This window comes from Stenella coeruleoalba (genome assembly GCF_951394435.1).
Source record: "Stenella coeruleoalba genome assembly, chromosome: 19".
Lineage (NCBI taxonomy): Eukaryota > Metazoa > Chordata > Mammalia > Artiodactyla > Delphinidae > Stenella > Stenella coeruleoalba.
Window position 1 is genome coordinate 8,580,972 of NC_137165.1, and position 14,936 is coordinate 8,595,907.

Genomic DNA, 14,936 nt, shown 5'->3' on the forward strand with positions numbered 1-14,936 from the left:
GAGAAATGTCTATTTAGGTCTTCTGCCCATTTTTGGATGGGGTTGTTTGGGTTTTTTTTGATATTGAGTTGCATGAGCTGTTTTGTATATTTTGGGGATCAATCCTTTGTCAGTTGCTTCATTTGCGAAATTTTCTCCCATTCTGAATGTTGTCTTTTTGTCTTGTTTATGTTTTCCTTTGCTGTGCAAAAGCTTTTAAGTTTAATTAGGTCCCACTTGTTTATTTTTGTTTTTATTTTCATTACTCTAGGAGGTGGGTCAAAAAAGATCTTGCTGTGATTTATGTCAAAGAGTATTTTTCCTATGTTTTCCTCTAAGAGTTTTACAGTATCAGGTGTTACATTTAGGTCTTTAATCCATTTTGAGTTTATTTTTGTGTATGGTGTTAGGGAGTGTTCTAATTTCATTCTTTTACATGTAGCTGTTCAGTTTTCCACTGCCTCGCTTATTGAAGAGACTGTCTTTTCTGCATTGTATATTCTTGCCTCCTTTGTCATAGATCAGGTGACCATAGGTGCATGGGTTTATCTCTGGGCTTTCTATCCTGTACCATTGATCTATATTTCTGTTTTTATGCCAATACCATACTGTCTTGATTACTGTAGCTTTGTAGTATAAAAGCTAATCTGTTTAGAAAAGATTTTTGATTAAGGCAGTATTCTTAGCTATTCATTCAACCAAGAAACAAACATATCTTTAATATTGACTTTGGGCTTTAATTCTTAGAAAGTCAACTTTATATTGATACGTACAGTATTCTTTTAAAGAGTTTAGTAGCCAGCTACTATTATCATAAGGCATTAACTGCCAGTACAACAATAACTTGATTTTAGCAGGTCCATAAAGAATAGTGAAGTAATTAGTTCCGTTGACTGACTCATGTTCAGTTAAAACACCCTTTAGCAGTTTCCTGTGGGTGTTGCCAACACTGTTTCTCAGGGGGTTAGAGAGTAGCCAGTGTAGACTCATTTTTAAATTAAATTTTATTAATTTAGATTTTTTTGTTGTGCATTTCAGTTAACTGTTAAGCACCTATCCTTTGCCAGGCACTGTGCTGCTTACTTGTTATCTCCACTGGATGTCTAATGGATTTCTTGAATTAACAAATGGAACTTTTTTTCTTCGTTCAAAATTTCTTTTTTTAAGTCTGACGTCAGTAAATGGTACCATCAAGTCACCCAGTTGCTTAAACTTAAAAACAACAAAACCTAGAAAAACAAAATACCTAGGAATCATCCTTGATTGAGCCTTTTTCTCACGGCCCATGTCCAAGCCAGGAGTGAATTTTGTGGTTCCACCTCCAGGACGTATTTCACATCTGTCCACGTTTCTCCTTCTCCCTTCCTTAAACTCCTTGTTCGTCTCAAACCTGGTCTGAGGAGGTTTCCTCTATATCCTCTATCCCGGTGTCCTGCTGATTTCCCTTGTAGCACAGTCTGTAGTCGGCACTCTGCTCATCTGTGATCTCTCTCCTGCTAGCATGTAGGATCTCTGGCGGTAGGGACCCCATCCACCTTGCTCTCTGGATCCTTAGTTGCCTCTGCCTCCCACGTGTAAGTACATAGTAGGTATATGTATTTATGGAATCCATTGTTACAGCGTGGTTACCTACTAAGCACTTGACACTCTTCTATGCCCTGGGAATATATCAGTGCACAAAGCAAAGGTCTGCAGCCTCACAGAGCTCACCTTCAGTTGAGTTTTACCTTTAATGTGTTTTTGATGACATGCCATCCTGTACAGTTGAGCTCAGGGAGTGTTGCACGTGCCAGGCTCTCTGAGAATACGCATGCCCCAGTTTTTTGGTTTTTTTTTTTAATTGAAGCATAGTTGATTTACAATCATGTTAGTTTCAGGTGTACAGCAAAGTGATTCAGTTACACATTTTTTTTCATATTCTTTTCCATTATAGGTTATTACAAGATATTGAATATCGTTCCCTGTGCTATACAGTAGATCCTTGTTGCTTATCTGTTTTATATGTAGTGGTGTGTATCTGTTAGTCCCATACTCCTAATTTATCCCTCCCCACCCTTCCCTTTTGGTAACCGTAAGTTTGTTTTCTATGTCTGTGAGTCTGTTTCTGTTTTGTAAATAAATTCATTTGTATTATTTTTTAGTCCCACATATAAGCAACATCGTGTAATGTGTCTTTCTCTGACTTACTTCGCTCAGTATGATAATCTCTGGGTCCATGCATGTTGCTGCAAATGGCAATGTTTCATTCTTTTTTATGGATGAGTAGTATTCTGTTGTATACATATGTACCACATCTTTTTATTCATTCATATGTTGCTGGACACTTAGGTTGCTTCCTTGTCTTAGCTACTGTAAATAGGGCTGCTGTGAACATTGGGGTGTGCACGTATCTTTTCAAACTAGAGTTTTCGTCTTTTCCGTATATATACCCAGGAGTGGGATTGCTGGATCATATGGTAACTATTTTTACCTTTTTAAGGAACCTCCACCCTGTTTTCCATAGTGCGTATGCCCCAGTTTTAGAAGTGTGGGCAGAAGGTGCCTGGGAGCTGCTGGCCCCACAGCCAGGCCAGCCTGGGGTTGGGGCTGGGATTGGGGTTGGACGTCAGACCGAAAGAGTGACGTGACGTTAAAAGATGAGTTGTGTGTACAGTGGAATTCCGTGTGGTCATTATTTACAAGACACATGCCTGCAGTGAAAATATTAGAAACTATAAACTCTGTAAATTTTAGAATCCACTTGTTTCCATTTCTTTGATCTGATATAGACAAGTACTTTCCTGAAGAATATCTTTTCTTTCAAAGGTGACTAGCTCATGGTTTGTATTGAAGGGGATTCTTTAGGAGAGCATTGCCCTTATGAAAATAATCGTTCGCAATTAGTCCAGCTCTCTGTTTATGGACAAGTGAAATGCGTTCCAGATGGAGGAGATTTATGTAAAATGAATGTCTTGTAATGAAACTTTAGAAATGGAGTTCCATTTCAAAATGATCGTATCAGCAGATACATCTCATCTTAGAAAGTTTTAGTAGGGATCACTTACCATATCTGCACAAATCTTTTCCTTTATTTCTTCTATTTTGTTTCCTTTGCAAAGATTTAAGCCAATTTAGCAATTACGTTTTACGTACCTTGTGGTAGCTAATTAGCCTCTAATTTTTGAAGCTAGATAAAGCCTCCAGGTGCCTCCTTACCCCTTGGCTACCAGGTTACAATGAAAATGAGTCAGAATTCTGCGCCCTCACGTGTATTATCCGAGCAGGCACCAGAATCAATTTTGTGGGTAAACTGAACACAGTTGCTGCTCTGTCTCGTGTTGTCTCACTGAGCCTTTCTGTAAAGATTTACCGAGGCAAATGTGACAGTGTCAGACACAGAACGTGGTCTGCACCACGCAACCCCCATCCTCCAGATCCATGGCTGCCCTCCCAACCCCGCAGCCCCTGGGGCTCGCTGCAGCCTTGACACCCGGCCCACACCAGACTGGCTGGCGGACATCTGTGTATTTCCAATCAGTCCATGGCTATTAATGTCACTCATTTTTCCCCAGGAATTTCTTAACATCCGTTACACTAAGTGACAGGGCCACTTAGTTCACAAGAAAACTCATTTTACTAATTAACAAAGCTTCTGGTGTAATCTGGAGATTAAGATAGTTGAAGCATTTACAATAGCCATCTGGCCTTGGGATTAAATCCTAACTAATTACTTCCCGAATGGGTTTTCCCATTTAGGGCAAATAGCTGCTTCCAGAGTGGAGATATTTCCTGGAGCAAACTAATACACATCCATAGCACGCTATCTATACTAACATGTTTTCAGGTAAATTAAGATCTTATGACAACTTTAAATACCAAATTAGGAAGGGGGAAAGTATTTTCAGAGCATGAAACAAACCTGCATTGTCCCTGCAGTAAGTTGCTAACACTCTAGATTTCATAACTATGGATACGTCTTAACCACCCACCGAAAAAGTTCCAGAAAGCCAATGTCGATTCAGAAGGCATAAAATTCTTTAAGTAAGATAATTTTCTTCTTATTTTCTTGACTATCAAAATATCCAGGTTGTCCTATTGCATCTTTTGAGTGAAATTCTTTAGTTTCTGTTTTACATAAGAGAGAGGATTCTGGCCATCTTTGCTGTTCAGACTCTTGCAGTAACATGCTGTCTTAGTTGTTCTTGGATTGGGAAGCAATGTGCCTGGCATCAAAATGCATCCTCTATCATTAACACATAATGTACTTGTCCTTTTTTTTGCTTTTCCTTTGTTTTTGTTTTTATTGGCGAAATCCTGGTTGAATATTCTGAGTACCATAATCTGACCTATATGGGAATCAAATACAGTGTGGGCATCTTCACCACAAGTTTCTTCACATCATGTCTAAAAGATGAGAGGACCCAACCCATTTAAAAGTAAAACTCTGCTTCTTTTCCACTTTAGATTTGTATGTTAATAAAAACGTTAATTCTGAAAGAGTATTTATTATGTATGTGACGGAAAAGCTTTTCAACCTATATATTTTATTTTCTCCCCTGACCCCACCCCAAGACTATCACTGAAGTGATTTCACATCCCCTGGCCTGCCTCTTACCTAATTTGCCAGGATGTTCAACATTAAGGGGAATATTTAAATCCTAGACCATTTGGGGGATATTCAGTAAAGTATTTCCTTTTGGTTCAGAAATTTTGCTTTTTTCTCTTGTCAAAGTATTGATACTTGGGTAGAGCTCGTAAAATAGCTGAACATGAGTATCATATCATAGAGAGTTGATAATTTTCAACTTTATAAGGTTTTTTTGTTAAAATGTTTTAAAAATAGAACCAAGATTTATTAGTTACCGAGTAGGTTGTTTTCAGAGTTACTGGTTTCTTTTGGGGTCAGGACAGGGCCAGAGGGACACCCCCAGTCCACTCTGCCTTCTCCCACATGTAGGCTTTCTCATTCCATCCTCTTTTTTCATTAGTTTTTTGCCTGGCGCTTTTCCTTTAGCCAAAAGATATTTCTCTCGCACTAGCTGTAATGGTTAGAGCAACTGCGGATGCCAGTTATAAAAAGGAAAGGGAACCGATTTGGCTAGGGAACGGATGAGCAAATTAGATGTTGTATGTTGGTGACTTTGTTTATAAGTGATCACATGTCTAAATTATTTGGGCACATTTCTTTTTAGGTTACCTGTTCAGAAGCCCATGTTTTTAGTTCAGAAGAACTAAAAAATTTTAGTTTGTTTTTTTTTCTCCTTTGAATCTAACTTCCTTTTTTAGTTTATATTTTCTCATGAAGTAAAGGAAAAATAAGTTCACCAAATATAAAATGGATAGTGTTCAATTTAAAATTTTAAAGTTATTAGAGTTCAACATTACCAGTGATAACTTTGTCCTTTTGCCCAAATAAAGAATTTCTTTTGTTTAATGAATTTTGAACTTCTAATGTAGAGTGGTAAAGAAAAGGGAATAGGAAATAGTATAAGAAGTTGAAAGCTTAAACAGCATGTAGATAAATACATAATAAATTAGACAAGTTATTGAAAACTGAACCTTTGTATTACTATATAATGAATTTTTAAGTGAAATATTCAGTAAGAATTAGGTGATATGATATGATTTTGATTAACCTTTCTGCAGGGTTAAAGTGAGAAGTTTGAAAAAGTATCTGAGCAGTTGTGTTGGCAGTGTAATCTTTGCAGCTTTGAAGTAATAACATTGTCTTGACTACTCTCTCTTAAAATAGTAATTTTTTATTAATGAAATAGTGTATAGATGATACAGCTGTTTAAAATTTGTAAAGAATTTTAATCCTCATTATAACATCAGGACCTGATTTTAGTTTTTGAGGTTTTTTTTTTGAGCAGTTCTAATGATTTGTAAGGACTGATAGTTTTGAACTTTATTGTTTCTTAAGGGTCTTCCACAAAACAAGAACAAATATGACTTATTTTAAAAATACCATAAAACTCATTTTCTCTCATAATTACCATATGAGTCCTTTGGGCCATTTTATAAATCTAAGAAAAATTAAGGGTTTTAGTGATCCTATTTTTTTCTGTATTTTGTAACATTTTGCTATTTCATCATCCTTGGAATTGATTCATCATTATTCATCAGTTATTCCCAACAGTGTTTAAAAAGACTAAAAATAGGGGCTTCCCTGGTGGCACAGTGGTTAAGAATCCACCTGCCAACACAGGGGACACGGGTTCGAGCCCTGGTCCAGGAAGATCCCACATGCAGCGGAGCAACTAAGCCTGTGTGCCACAACTACTGAGCCCACGTGCCACAACTACTGAGCCCACGGGCGCGCCTAGAACCCGTGCTCCGCAGCAAGAGAAGCTACCGCCATGAGAAGCCCAGGCACCGCAACAAAGAGTAAACCCCGCTCGCCGCAACTAGAGAAAGCCCGTGCGCAGCAATGAAGACCCAATGCAGCCAATAAATAAATAAATTTATTTATTTATTTAAAAAAAAGACTAAAGTAATAAGACTAATGGAATTGCCTAGAAGGAGGCTGTAACAGTGACTGTTGCGTCATCCTTTTGTTTGCTTATTGTATTGCCCAAAGAATTGCATTATCTTTCAAGAAGGTATGAAAGAATGCTACAGATAGTATTTTTGTAGTCTGATTTTAGATTTCAGTGAACATAATTGAAAAAATCAGAAGTTTTCACCTTAATGACAAAGAGCAGTAAAGTGACAGAGGAACACATTTCACAAATATTAGATGAATCCGAAGATGAATGCAAAGAGACAGGCAGCGTTGTAGACTCTGATGACAGTGAAATTGGTTCTGTAAGTCTCAGGTTGAGTCTTCAAATGGTATAGCCTTGAATTTTCTCAAACTCAAGAACAATCTATTTCTAAAGACAAAAAGGAAATGTGTCATTGGCATCCAGTTAGTCATTCAACAGGAAGGATTTCCTAACTCAGAATTTTGTAATAAGAATCTGGACCGCTGGTTTTACTAAATGGCCATGTGACAGTGTTCTTTCATCTTGTGTAATGTTTGTGGATCAGCATTTATGCAGTATGGTTTGTAAAGGGACAAATGCTGAAGGCAGAATTGTATATGAAAGTGATTGGAAGGAAGTGGACGGTGTAGAAATGAAGAGCTTAGCTGCTCCCTGGCATGTGGGATCTTCCCGGACCAGGGCTCGAACCCGTGTCCCCTGCACTGGCAGGCAGATTCTCAACCACTGTGCCACCAGGGAAGCCCCGTGATCTATTTTGAGTTAATTTTTGTATATGGTGTGGGGTAAGGGTCTAGGTTCTTTTTGTTTCATTTTGCATATTTTTCAAGCACCACTTGTTGAAAAGACTGGTCCTTTCCCTGTTAAATTACCTCGGCACCTTTGTCAAAGATGAACTGACCGAATGTGCGTGGTCTATTTCTGGACTCTGCTCCATTGTTCTGTATCTCTGTCCTTTAATCAATACCACAGTGTCTTAATTTTATAGCTTCTTGAAATCCAGTAGTGCACGTCCTCAAGCTCTGGTCCTCTTTCTCAGAATTGTTGTGACTTTGCTAGATCTTTTTCATTTCCCTTAAATTTTAGAATCTGCCTGTCCACTTCTATAAAGAAAGCCTTCCAATCCCTTGCCTTTTCATTTGCTGAATAACAGTAGTATGTTTACCAGTATCAGTCCTTAGCAGTCCTGGAATTTTTTATCATTATTATGTTCCTTTATTTTGCAAAGTATTTAATTTGGCCTTTTATATCAGTATTTATAAGTAAGATATTTGCTTTTATATTGCTTTCCCTTTTTTATGATCTCTTTACCAGTTTGGGTATTCAGTGTTATGACAACTTTATAAAATGAATTATGAAAGAATCGCTGTTTTTTGTTTCCCTGAAACAGTTATGTAGTAAAGCAATCAAATATTCCCTAGGAATTTGCAAAACTATTTAAGACCAATCCATCATTTTTAAAGGAGTAATTATATTTTATTATTTTCTATGATTATGGTCGGTTCAAGTTTTCTCTTGTTGTTTTCCTGAATGGATTTCTGTTTTCTTAGGAAGTCATCTATATTATTTACTTTTTTCAAGTCTAGCATTATAGGGCTGGGCATAGTGTTCCTTTAAAGCTATTAAAATCTTTCAGATCATTTAGAAGAGCTTTTAAAAAGTTCTAAATGGTTAGGGTTTCATTTTTATTATGTCAAGGAGAGTAACCTATCCTAACCCTACATTTTAAAATTTATTGAGGCTTTTTATTTGGGGCAATATGTAAGATCCGCTTTTGTAAGCAATTCATGGATACATGACAGGGTACTTTGGCTTATTGTTTTATTATAGTGTCAGATCTCCTGTGTCCTTAATTTATTTTCAGTTTTCTCTTTGTGATTTATTTTCAGGGCAAGTTTATTCGGATCAACTTTGACGTAACTGGCTATATCGTTGGGGCCAACATTGAAACATGTATCCTTTTTCATAATCACATTATTCAAAATAGAGAATGATTTAATTTTCCTATGGCCTCGTGGCAACCCTCTGTGGTACCTCTCCCATTATCCAGATGATAAAACTTTAGCCCAGAGAGATTGTGACTTGTTCAAATACCTTCAATTTCAGAATATGAACTCCAAAGTGGTATTTTGTTGTTGTTTGTTTTTAACACCAGGTCATGATCTGGTCACATGCCTGGGGAAGTGGAGAGTCCCACTGAGGTGAGGGTACCTGTACATCGACCCAGGAAGTGTTTGTGTGCTCTAAGGACGTTTAGGTGAATACCGATATGTTGAAAACATCTTCAGTTACTGCCGTGTTAGCCCATTTTTTACCATCTACTTCTGATACTAGTGGGATGAGCATGTCCCATCAAAACAAACCTTATTGATGTACAGAGCTGAAGTAGTTTCAGTTAGTGTTAAGCAGACTAAAACTAGAGGCAAAAAAAGTCAAATACATAGACTAGTCTTAAGAAATGTCGCATGCATAGAATGGCCTTAAAGAATGATAGGTATATAAAGAATTGATTTGATTTAAGAGATAATAAATTAGAAATGATTCTGAATGATGATGTGCCAGTTAGGAAGGATACAGGTGACAATACTCTGATACTTGTTAACTACTCTTTAGTGATAGAAATACACTGCTTCTATCCCTCAGGTGAGGGATGAATCAAACTTTTCCTGTTAATTCAGAACTGTGTTTTGTGTCTCTAAATATGCTCAGAGCCAGAAAACACAAGAAGCACTTGAAAATGACAGGCGAACGGAGCTAGAGTTTCTTCATACCGGGGAGCATCGTTCATGTGAGTGCACTTTTCGCCGGATGTGGAGGATGTGTTTGGGATAGTCTGATTTAAAATCAGGCTGTATGGTACACACATAATTCACTTTGGTGGCCCTTGGGAAGGTTTACTTCAGAGGAGGCAGTCCTCTCCCAAAGCAGTGAAACTGAGACTCTGAGAGTCCAGTGTGGCTTTCAACCCAGAGACACGCTGGGAGCATCAAGGCCCCGTGGACAGAGAACCCAAGCAGGCCCCAGATGTGCGTCCTGCTACCCAGGCGGAGGCGCGGTGTTATGACGTGCAGGCGCTGAGTGGGGGCCTCAAAGGGGTAGGACAGGAGTTACGCACATGTATTTTGGAGTTCAACAAAGTTTTGATTTGTACCTCTACCACTTATTAGCTGGTGTTTTTTTTTTTAAGTTTTTCTACATACAATGCTTCGCATTTTTATTATTTATTTGTTTGTTTATTTGTTTATTTTTGGCTGCGTTGGGTCTTCGTTGCTGCGCGTGGGCTTTCTCTAGTTGCGGTGAGCGGGGGCAACTCCTCGTTGCGGTGCGCGGGCTTCTCATTGCGGTGGCTTCTCTTGCTGCGGAGCACGGGCTCTAGGCGCACGGGCTTCAGTAGTTGTGGCTCATGGGCTCTAGAGCACAGGCTTAGTAGTTGTGGCGCATGGGCTTAGTTGCTCCGCGGTACGTGGGATCTTCCTGGACCAGGGATTGAACCTGTGTCCCCTGCGTTGGCAGGCAGACTCTTAACCACTGCTCCACCAGGGAAGTCCCAGCTGTGTTATTTTGAGTAATTTCTTTGTGCCTTGGTTTCCTTATTTGTGAAGTTGTGATAGTAATTCTGATGTTAAAAGGCTTTTCCTGCCTTCAGTGTCACCCTTAACCTCCTTTGCTCAGACCTTCTGGAAAAATCTCGTGCTGTTCGTCAAGCAAAAGATGAACGTACTTTTCATATCTTTTACCAATTGTTATCTGGAGCAGGAGAACATCTGAAGTGTAAGTTACAAAGTTCTTTACTATTTTATATTCAGTTGAGTATCTTTTTTAATATTAAAAAATTTTTTTGAGAAAGAGAACAGTTTTGGGAAACAGATTTATACACATACACCAGAATCCTAGCTGGTTAAATTACGAAAATGATGTTGAACTTCCAAGCCATGGGATCAGTACTTTAAGTGGCAAGCATATGGGTGGTGTTATATGATCTTTTGTACTTTTGTTTCTTTTCTTTTAAAATAATTTTAAATTAGAAAACAAATGATGTGTTTTTATACACATTCCATTTCAAAGTTTATAAATACAAAAGTAAGAGAAAATAAATTTACTTAATAAAATTAACTTGAATAAACGTGTGTATTCCTAGATTTACAACCGAATATGTGTTATGCTTCCAGTAGTACTAGAAAGAACCTGTGCGGATTTTTATTGATTTATTTTGTGAATCACAAGTTTAGGGTTGGACAGGGTAAAAAGTAAATTCTGTTCTGGGTCAGAGTTTTGCTGGGTCAGGAGGGAGAGGAGAAGGTACACAACTTTCCAGTTTCTTCTGAGTTTCAAAGTCCGTGCTGCTTCTCGCAAGCAAGCAATACCCAGTAGAAGCTCAATGTGATGTAAATAAGAATTAAGGGATGGGGGCGATCGGGAGAAATCCTCTGCGGCAGAGCCAGTTACACAGAAAGCTAGGAGCACGTGATAACATCTACTGAAGGGATAACGACCTGTTTTACTATTCTGAGTGCTCCTGAGAACGTCCTTCTGCTCTTAAGAACACATTTCTTGAAGGAGTCGGTTGAGTTCTAACTCATGGACCCTGACGTATAGAGTCAATGGGAGTGTCCGTTATAATACCCTGTCAGACTATTACTGTGTCAGACATCACTCTCAGAGGCAATGTACCACTAAACAGACTGACTTGGAGAAACAGTTTCAAGGCATTGTCTGGGCTCAGCATTTTGCCTGGTCCATATTCTACACCTTCCATACCCAAGTCTTGATCTAAGCCCATGTGCAGTCTTCACGTTGACCTCATAGTGTTTGCTATAAACTCCTTGCTAATATAGGAACATAGGATATGGGTTTGAAAGCTTTCCCTCAAAAGATGCCTAAAATATTTAAATCTGAAAATCAAGTTGAGTTATCTGGAAGATTATCATACCCCAGCTTTCTGATTTCAAATATAATATTATACAAACCGCTGTTCCCCAAGGCCCCTGTTTAGATGTTTGTTGTTTACATCATCGTTTTCCTTCATTGTACAGATAATGGAAAACTGTCTTATGTCTGTGTATTTAACATGAGCATATAAAGAAAGAAGAAGTACGTGGTGGTGATGGGTTGCATGTTCTTCTGCCGTGTGGGTGCAGTTGGAAGGTGGGGATGTGCTTGAGTCTGTTGCTGCCTCTTTATTACGTTGTATCCTGTTACGTTTTCTTTCAGCTGATTTGCTCCTTGAAGGATTTAATAACTACAGATTTCTCTCCAATGGCTATATTCCTATTCCGGGACAGCAAGACAAAGATAACTTTCAAGAGACGATGGAAGCAATGCATATAATGGGCTTCTCCCACGAAGAGATTCTGTGTATGTGTGATTTCTCTCATAAGATTCTGATGCTCAATTTTCATAAGACTTATAAATTGGGGGTAAATTACCTGAACTAGAAAATGATTGAGAAGCTAATGGGAGCTGCCTGTAATTTTATGAAATCCTGAGATTTGTCTTTACTGAAAAATTTTGTATAGCTAATTTTTAGCACAAAATAAGTTAGAATATGTCTCTGCTACATTTTGATGCAGTATCTTAATTAATTCTTTTCTTTTTATATCAACATAAAGCAATGCTTAAGGTGGTATCTTCAGTGCTACAGTTCGGAAATATTTCTTTCAAAAAGGAGCGAAACACTGATCAAGCTTCCATGCCGGAGAATACAGGTAATTGATGAATACTGATTTTATTTCCGTGGTCTGTTGTGTTCTCCAAAAACATGTTACAACGCAAGCATAAAAGTCCTCCTGAAGTGTTTCCTATGAGACTCCACGTGCCTAGGAGCAAGGGTCACTCTGATTCCATAAAGGAGGGAAGAGAATGGGGTGCAGGGTGAGACGCGGCAGTGGGGACTCTGCCTTAGCCATGGGGCATTAGGACTGGGGGGTGGAAGGGGGCACAGGCTGCAGAGACCACAGGGCTCACCTGAAACGGAGCTGCAGCTGCCAGGTTCTGTAGCCAGTTTTCTCCTTGGCAGCAGTATAGGCCCAGGGCTGCCAACTAGAATTGACTTTTCAAAGAAAGGTGGAAACCTAGATTTTAATATGAAATCTTCAAGCTTTTAAATATCGAAAATGGATTGAAATTCACACTGGTCAAGGACAGAAGTTTGTGAACCATAAAATGTTTGCAAGCCTTGTGGGGTCTGCTTCTGAAGGTCTGGAGACAAAAAGAAAACCGAGGAATCAGTGTATTGACTCCAATGCTTGATCACCCGAGGACGTTGTCCTGCCTCACAGGATCCACCGTGGCCAGTGAAGGCTGACACGCATCACAGTCTCTGCCCTGGAAATCAGCCTTCTTTGTTGTAACCAATATTAATTTAATTCTGTGTAACCCTTTTAAGGGACCTGTCCGTCTCCTGATACCTCATCACCACCATTTCCTGACAAAGCTTCTGCACCTCGTCCTAAATCTTTAGATTTCCAGGATCATGAAATATATCATTCAGTCAAAGTATTTTGATTGACATTTGGGCCAGCTTCTTCCATGTAGCTTTCACGTGGTTAAGTAAGACTTAAAATCGAGCAGTTTAAGATTTAGAACAAGAAACGTATTAGTGTAAGTTTGCTTGGAAATCTTGACCTAGAGGTAGAAGAGAATCAGGTCACCCTTCTGAAAGACAAGGCAGCCAAGTGTGTTTCTACTTTTTAAAATATAATGTGATAGGTTTCCTACTTGTTATTTTTTTTTAACCTTTAAAAAATATTTATTTATTTATTTGGCTGCGTTGGGTCTTCGTTGCTGCACACAGGCTTTCTCTAGTTGCAGCGAGCGGGGGCTGCTCTTCATTGTGGTGTGAGGGCTTCTCCTTGCAGTGGCTTCTCTTGTTGTGGAGCACGGGCTCTAGGCGCACAGGCTTCAGTAGTTGTGGCACGTGGGCTCAGTAGTTGTGGCTCACGGGCTCTAGAGTGCAGTCTCCGTAGTTGTGGCACACGGGCTTAGTTGCTTCGCAGCATGTGGGATCTTTCTGGACCAGGGGTCGAACCCGTGTCCCCCGCATTGGCAGGCAGATTCTTGACCAATGCGCCACCAGGGAAGTCCTCTACTTGTTATTTTAAGATAACTTTTAGCTTATAATGGTTGATTTTGTTTTCCTTGTTTTTTTAATGCCCTTGATTTGTTACTTTTTCATACAATTTTATAGACTATGGCATTTGAAAATTTCCCTGAAAATCTGGAAATGTCTCATAATGGCAAGGCTTTCCCTCTCTTTTTGTTTTTTCTCTATTCTTTTCCTTCTTTCTTTTCTTCTTTCTTCTTTCCTTTATCTCTTTCTAACTTTATTTTTCTTTCTTTCCATCCTTCCCTCCTTTTTCCTTTTTTCCTGCTTCATTTACAGAACAACTGTTTTTAAAAAAAAAAAAAAACAACTAAAATGGCTCCAGTGTCATTGCTTCATTGCTGTTCACTACATCACCAGTAATGAAAGTAAAATAAATCTCTTTCTAATTGTATGAGAAGCTTTAAAAAATTACAACTCTATAAATAATTTTTCTCAAATTATTACCTATATTAGGTCGTGGTGGTTAATTAACACTTGCTGTGTTGCAGTGTGTAAGAGTTTGTACTTTTTAATTACAGTAAAATTTAAACATGTAATAGGAGAGAGAAGAGTGTAGAGAACTCCCCGCATTCTCGTCACCTGCCGTAGACAGTCACCAGCTCACGGCCTGTTGTGTTCCATTCATACCACCTCTCACTTCCCCTTTTCTGGATTATTTCAAAGCAAGTCCCAGATATTTCATTTGTAAATATTTTAGTCTGATGCTTGACTCAGGATCAAAAAATAAGGGCCTGAAGTGAGCATATATACACTTGGACTTCTTTTAGTATTGGTGATATTTCTTTCTCTTACAGAGTTTTTCAGGTTATCAGTATTTAAAAATTTTTTAATTGTGATAAAATTACACATAGCAAAATTTATTTTGACCATTTTTAAAGCGTACAGTTCAGTAATGTATCTTCGCATCATTATGTGGTCAGTCTCCAGAATTCATCTCGCAAACTTAAACTCTAAAACAACTCCCCATTTCCCCCTCCCCCCAGCCCCTGGCAACCACCATTCTAGTTTGTTTCTATGAATTTGACTAGTCTAGGCACCTCGTAGAAGTGGAATCATTAAGTATTTGTCTTTTGTGACTGGCGTATTTCATCAGGTTATTAATATGTTATTATACGTTAATTTCCCATAGCATTTTTACATGTTGGTACCAAAGTGGCATTTCTTAAAAAAGACTTATTCTCTACTATTGTCTATAGTACTAAAAGTAAAATTATCTTTATTAAACATGAATCTCTACAGCACATTCCTCCTTATCCACTCCCCGCCCCATGAATAAGGTAAATATAGCAAATAGCTGTTAACCAGTAGTACCAGAGCACCACAAATTCAAAAGAAAAAAATACATTTAATCACAGAAATTTATCATAAACATAATAACCAAAAGGAAG

General features: G+C 38.4%; 1 protein-coding gene across 5 annotated transcripts in view; it reads left to right on the forward strand.

The window, feature by feature from the left end:
- Window positions 1-14,936, forward strand: part of MYH10 (myosin heavy chain 10) — a 153,151-nt gene that overhangs the window by 80,329 nt on the left and 57,886 nt on the right. For 4 of the 5 annotated variants that reach the window (XM_079906023.1, XM_079906021.1, XM_079906022.1 and 1 more), the window contains exons 7-10: window positions 8,333-8,396; window positions 10,116-10,214; window positions 11,655-11,798; window positions 12,053-12,148. In XM_079906023.1, coding sequence (XP_079762149.1) covers window positions 8,333-8,396; window positions 10,116-10,214; window positions 11,655-11,798; window positions 12,053-12,148 — 403 coding nt within the window. Of the gene's footprint in view, window positions 1-8,332; window positions 8,397-8,445; window positions 8,701-9,152; window positions 9,232-10,115; window positions 10,215-11,654; window positions 11,799-12,052; window positions 12,149-14,936 lie in introns of those variants that run through there. The other variant, XM_079906024.1, reaches the window with a different exon arrangement.